Source organism: Nannospalax galili, unplaced genomic scaffold (genome assembly GCF_000622305.1).
Source record: "Nannospalax galili isolate Female #2095 unplaced genomic scaffold, S.galili_v1.0 scaffold741, whole genome shotgun sequence".
NCBI classification, from domain to species: Eukaryota; Metazoa; Chordata; class Mammalia; order Rodentia; family Spalacidae; genus Nannospalax; species Nannospalax galili.
The window spans coordinates 1,111,232-1,117,498 of NW_008346093.1; the positions used below are offsets into that span (position 1 = coordinate 1,111,232).

Genomic DNA, 6,267 nt, shown 5'->3' on the forward strand with positions numbered 1-6,267 from the left:
TAAATAATAAAAATAAAAAATAATAAAATTGAATATTACATAATGCTCTAGAAAAGACAAAATTAAGAAGATAATAAAATGATAGGTGGTTGCCAATCATTGCGAGGTGGGAGAGATGAATCAGCAGACCACAGAGGATTTGTAGGACCATGAAACTATCTATCTCATGACATAGTAATGATGACTGCCTATCATGATATAACACAATTGTCCAAACCCATAGAATGCACAACACCTCCTCTGAAGAGAACCCTGATATAAACTGTAGATATATCAATATAGTTTCATGAATTGCAACACATACATTGCTCTGCTTGGGATGCTGACAGTGGGGAACATTGTGTTAGTAAGGGCATATGAGAAATCTCTGTACCTTCCTTTCAGTTTTACTGTGAATTTAAAACTGCTTTAAAAATTAGTATATAGCCAGGTATGGTGGTGCACTTGACTGGCAGAGGCAAGTGGATCTCTGTGAGATCAAGGCCAGCTGGTCTACATAGCTAGCTCCAGGCCAGTCGGGCTACAGGAAGACCCTGTCTCAAAAAAACCAACCAAACAAACAACAAAAAAGAATGGAAGGTGGCTATACCACCAACATAAGGGGCCAGGGAGACAGCTCAGCAGATAAGAGCATTTGCTACACAAGCATGAGGACCTGAGTTCAAATCCACAGCACTCAACATAAAAATCCCAGCATGGTTGCACACACACCTGTAATCCACACCTGTAATCTCCACACCTGTATGTGTGGAGACAGGAGGACCACTAGGGCTTGATGGTTACCAGCCTAACTCTAGGTTGAGTGAGAGACCCTGTCTCTTTTTTTTTCTTTTGTCTTTGAAACAGGGTCTCCTTGTAGCTCCAGCTGTCCTGGAACTCACTATGTAGACCAGGCTGGCCTTGAACTCACAGAGATCTGCCTGCCTCTGCCTCCCGAGTGCTGGGATTAAAGGCGTGCACCACCACACCTGACTTGTTAGAGTCTTTTTGTGACTGAAGCTGAAGTCAGTCTATCCTACCTCAGCCTCATAAATGCTGGATTATAAGTATGTCATCATTCTGAGATTGAAATGTAAGTTTTTTAGAGCTGGGCACAACATTGGCTATACAGAAATTTGATTTGTGCTTATAATAAACAAAACAAAACAGGGAACTGGGGAGATGGTTCAGCAGTTAAGAACACTGGCTGCTCCTGCAGAGAACCCAGGTTTGATTCCCAGTACCCACATGGTGGCTAGCAGCTGTTTGTAACTCCAGTTCCAGGAAATCTGATGCCCTCTTTTGACCTCTGTCAGCAATGCATGACATGGGTACACTTACACTCATAGACATAAAAAAAAACAACAGGGAGAACCAGGTACTATGGCACAAGTCTTTAATCCTAGCACTTGAGATGCAGAGGGAGAAAAATGAGTTTGAGACCAGCCTGGACTACGTCATGAAAAATTTGGTGTCAAAAAAGGGAAAAAAAAAAGAAAAAGAAAAGCTGAAGAATCGGGTGACCTGCAAAATAGCTCAGTAGTTAGAGCATATACTGCTCTTGCAGAGGACCTGCATTTGGTTCCCAATACACCTACACTATGCAGCTCAGAACTGCCTGTAATTCCAGCTCCAGAGAGAATCTGACATCTCTGGCCTCCACAGGCACTTGTACTCATGTACACATATTTACACACACACACACACACACAGAGAGAATTTAAAAATACATGCTTTTTGTTGAAAAAAAAAAAGAAGCTGGGGAGCTTGAGATATGGCTCAGTCGTTAAGAACACTTGCTGCTCTTACTGAGGACACTGGATAAGCTCCTAGAACCAACATAGGGCATCTCACAACTACCTGTAATTCCAATTCCAGGGGACCTAAAGTCCTTTTCTGGCCTCAGGTATTGCACTCATAAGGTGTACATACATATACTCAAGCACACAAATAAATAATAAATAATCAATAATTCAAAAAGAAGGGGGCCTGGAGCCACTTGCCTGGCCCAGATCCATGTCCATCCCTGATGCCAGTGCAACATATAAATCCTCCATATGCATGAGAATCTCCCCCTCAGCATTTCTCCAGTTGCTCCATCACACTGTTGCATAACTTTTACAATTGCTTTTAAAAGATTGTTATTTGAGGGGCTGGAGAGATGGCTCAGCAGTTAAGAGCACTGACTGCTCTTGAAGAGGACCTGGGTTCGATTCCCAGCACCCACATGGCGGCTATGAACTGTCCTTTACTCCAGTTCCAGGGGAATTTGAAACCCTTTTCTGACCTCCGCAGCATTGCATGACATGGGTGCACTCACATACATGCAGGTAATATACTCATACACACAAAATAAAAATAATAAAATAAAATATTCTTTAAAAAGACTTATTTGGGGGACATGGAGATGGCTCAGCAGGAAAAGGCCCTTGCCAACAAGTCTTAACAACCTGAGTGCCATCCTTGGGGCCCATATGGTAGAAAGAGAGAACTGGCTCCTAGAAGATGTCCTCTGACCTTCATGCCCATACCGTGACTCACAAGTGGCTACACATGTACACTGTTCTGCATTTGTTTTTGTTGTTGTTGTTCTTGTTTGGTACTTTTGAGACAGGGTCTCCCTGTAGCCCCAGTTGGCCTGGAACTCGCTATGTAGACCAGGCTGGCTTCAAACTCCCAGAGGTCCCATCTGCCTGCCTCTGCCTCCCGAGTACTGGGATTAAAGGCCACCATGCCTGGCTGCATAAAAACATTTTTCAAAAAAACAGGGGGCTGGAGAGAAGGCTAAGTGGTTAGGAGCACTGGTTGTTCTTGCAGAGGACTCAGGTTCAGCTCTCAGCACCCACAAGGTGGCTGACAGCAGTCCACAACTCCAATTCTAGGGGATCCAACGTCTTCTCCTGACCTCCATGGGCATTGCACGACATGAGTGCACTTACATACATGCAAGCATAACATTCATACACACAAAATAAAATAAAAAAAAATGTTTTGTCTTTTTTTTTGGTCTTTTTGAGACAGGGTCTCCCTGTAGCCCCAGCTGGTCTGGAACTCACTATGTAGACCAGGCTAGCCTTGAACTCACAGAGATCTGCCTGCCTCTGCCTCCCGAGTGCTGGGATTAAAGGCATGTGCCACCACACCCAGCTAATTTCTTGTCTTTTTTGAGACAGGGTCCCAGCTGACCTGAACTCACTATGTAGACCAAGTGCTGGGACTAAAGGCATGCGCCACCACCTCTGGCCCTAAGATTAAAATTTTAAAAAGAAAAAAATGGGCTGGAGAAATGGCTCAGCTGTTAAGAGCACTTGCTGCTCTTGCAGATGACCTGGGTTTAGTTCCCAACATCTGTATGGAAGCTAATAGTCTGTAACTCCAGTTCTAGGGGATCCACCATCTTCTGGTCTCTGTGGGCACTGCTTGTGATGCACTCAGGCACTTACATACACTCAGGCAAAACACTCACACACATAAAATACACATAAATAAAAATTTTAAAAACAATAACAGAAGGCTGGAGAGATGGCTCAGCAGTTAAGCGCACTGACTGCCCTTGCAGAGGACCTGGGTTCAGTTCCAGCACCCACATGACAGCTAACAGTTCAGGGGATCTGACACTCTCTTCTGTCCTCTGTGGGCACACATAGTACACTTACATTGCAGGCAAAACGTTGATACATATAAAATAAATAATTTTAAAAAGAATAAACAATTTTAAAATGTTGGGCTGGAGAGATTCCTTAGAGATTAAAAGCACTTGCTGCTCAATCATGAGGAATAGAGTTTGGATCCTAGCACCCAGGTGAAAAGTGGGCACCTCACAAATGCCTGTAATTCCAGCCCTGAGGGATCTTTCTTCTGGCCTCTGTGTGTGTGTGTGTGTGTGTGTGTGTGTGTGTGTGTGTGCACAAGTGCATAGACACACACATAAATGAATAAATAATTTTAAAATTGCAGCTGGGGCTGGAAAGATGGCTCAATCAAAAGCACTGGCTGCTGTTGCCGAGGGCCAAGGTTCAGTTCCCAGGACCAACGTGGGGGGGGGGGTTCACAATCACTTATAACTCCATTTCCAGAGCATCTGATGCCATCTTCTAGTCTCCACGAGCATTGAGTTCACAGGTGCACTTACATACATGAAGCAAAGCACTTGTACACACAAATTTTTTTAATCAAAAAAAAATCCCCAAACCAACAAAAAAAATCCCAGTTGTTAGCAAGAGCTACTGTGTAGCTGCCCTTTCCCCTCTTTTGGAGCAGGGAGGGCGGCTTTAATTCAACTCATCTCGGCAGATTAGTTCTAAGTTGTTTTCTCTCTCCTAAATAGGGAGATCGGAAAGCATTGTGTTTTGGTGACCAAAAATTTAATCTACACGAGGTGGGAAAGGAATTTGAACCCAAAGCAGCTCACCCCATTCCAGGCTCCCTGGACATATGTCTGATCACAGAGGCACCTTTGGAGGACGTGATAGAGCGCCTCAAGGTAAGTGCAATGTCATTCTTATTGAGAAAGTGACTGTGCACACTGTGAAAACAGAAGTGTGACCCAAGGAGGTCTTCTTCAAACTTCACACATGGCAGATCCCATCATGCCTATATACAATTATCTACTTTTCTTTTCATTGATGTCATTTTCATGTAACCAAATAGATTTTATAAAGGAAGTATTAGATGCCAGGCATAGTGGTGCACACCTTTAATCCCAGTGCTCAGGAGGCAGAGATAGGCAGATCTCTGTGAATTCTAGTCCAACCCGGTCTACACAGTGGGTTCCAGGCCAGGCAGGGCTACACAGTGAGACTCTATTCCCCCACTCAAAAAAACCCTTATATCTGGGCCAGAAAGATGGTTCAATGGGTAAAGGTGCTTACTTACCACATGAACCTGAGGACCTGCATTCGATCAAGTCCAATCCCTGGAATCCACATAAAGGGACCCACATGGTAGAAGGAGAGAACTGATTCCTGCAAGTTGTTCTCTGACCTGTACATGTGGGTCATGAAACATGTGTACTAACACACACACACACACACACACACACACACACACACATCATATATACCATAATAATAATAAAACAAAGTTTTAAAACTCTTTTATATCCATGCACTTAAGGGAGAAATGATATCTCCACCAAGTATATGACAAATCCATTTTATCTTGGAACAAAGAGAAACTAAAAACCAATAGCTGTAGGTCTGGGGATGCAGCTCCGTGGTAGAATGTTTGCCTAGCCCACAGGAAGCCTTGGGTTCAATTCCCAGACTATGAAGGAAAACTAAAAAGAGTATAGACTCAGACCCAAGCTCCTTGGGTTTGAATTCTGGCTAATATGAGGTACTATTACCGTTCCTATTTTACAGAAGAGGAAACTGAAGTTCGAGGTAGTTAGGTAAGATGCCCAAGGCTATACATCTTGAGTAAAGTAAGGGAAGAATGGCAAGAAATGAGATCAGAAACGTAGGGTTGTTCTATCTAAAGGAGTCTAAGTCACAATTAGGAATTAAATTTTTACTGGGGTTGTAGCTCAGTGGTAGAGCATTTGCCTAGCATGTGGGATGTCCTGGATTCAATCCACAATATGGAGGGGTGAGGAAGAAAAAAGATGGAATTTTCCAAGAATTAAATTTTGGTCTCACACATCCGTGACACATGACTTTTGTCTTCTCTGCTCACTTCAGGCTTGCAATGTCCCTATTGAGGAAGGTCCAGTCCCCAGAACAGGAGCAAAAGGGCCTATTATGTCCATCTACTTCCGAGATCCTGATAGAAATCTGATTGAGGTGTCCAACTACATCACCTCGTGATTGACATTGGCCTTCCTCCATCCTGTTCTCAAGATATCATCATCTCCCTTCTTTCCTGCGATCCTTGGCCCAGGCCCAAAGACCTCCCAGGACTGAGAACTTCAGCACATCACACGTTCTGTGAAGAGGGCCTAAAACAGGTTTTATTCAAACTTTTGTTTCTGGATGGCTTTCATCCAAGCTACTCCATCCAATAAATGACTCATATCTCCATCTAAGCTCATCATTCTTGTCTCGGCCTTATGTCTGGGTGCTTGGCTAGGGCATGACTTCTCCATATTTTCTGGAGGTCTGTGACTATGGTGTGGTGTCTCTGAGGACTAAATCCAGAGTCATCCTTTTGAGATTCAAGGCCCTTGACAGATTTCTCTTTGTCAATGACCCATCATCACTCTTTCCACTTTTCTTTTTATAATTTTTTTTTTGGTCTTGAGACAAGGTCTCCCTGTAGCCCCACCTGGCCTGAAACTCACTATGTAGA

At 43.6% G+C, this 6,267-nt stretch overlaps 1 protein-coding gene across 1 annotated transcript in view; it reads left to right on the top strand.

Annotated features, from left to right (window-relative positions):
- Nucleotides 1–6,012, top strand: part of Glod5 (glyoxalase domain containing 5) — a 19,369-nt gene extending 13,357 nt beyond the window's left edge. The window contains exons 3-4 of the mRNA XM_029568041.1: nucleotides 4,307–4,462; nucleotides 5,661–6,012. Coding sequence (XP_029423901.1) covers nucleotides 4,307–4,462; nucleotides 5,661–5,786 — 282 coding nt within the window. The 3' untranslated portion in view covers nucleotides 5,787–6,012. The remainder of the gene's footprint in view (nucleotides 1–4,306; nucleotides 4,463–5,660) is intronic.
- Nucleotides 6,013–6,267: the final 255 nt, after the last annotated feature.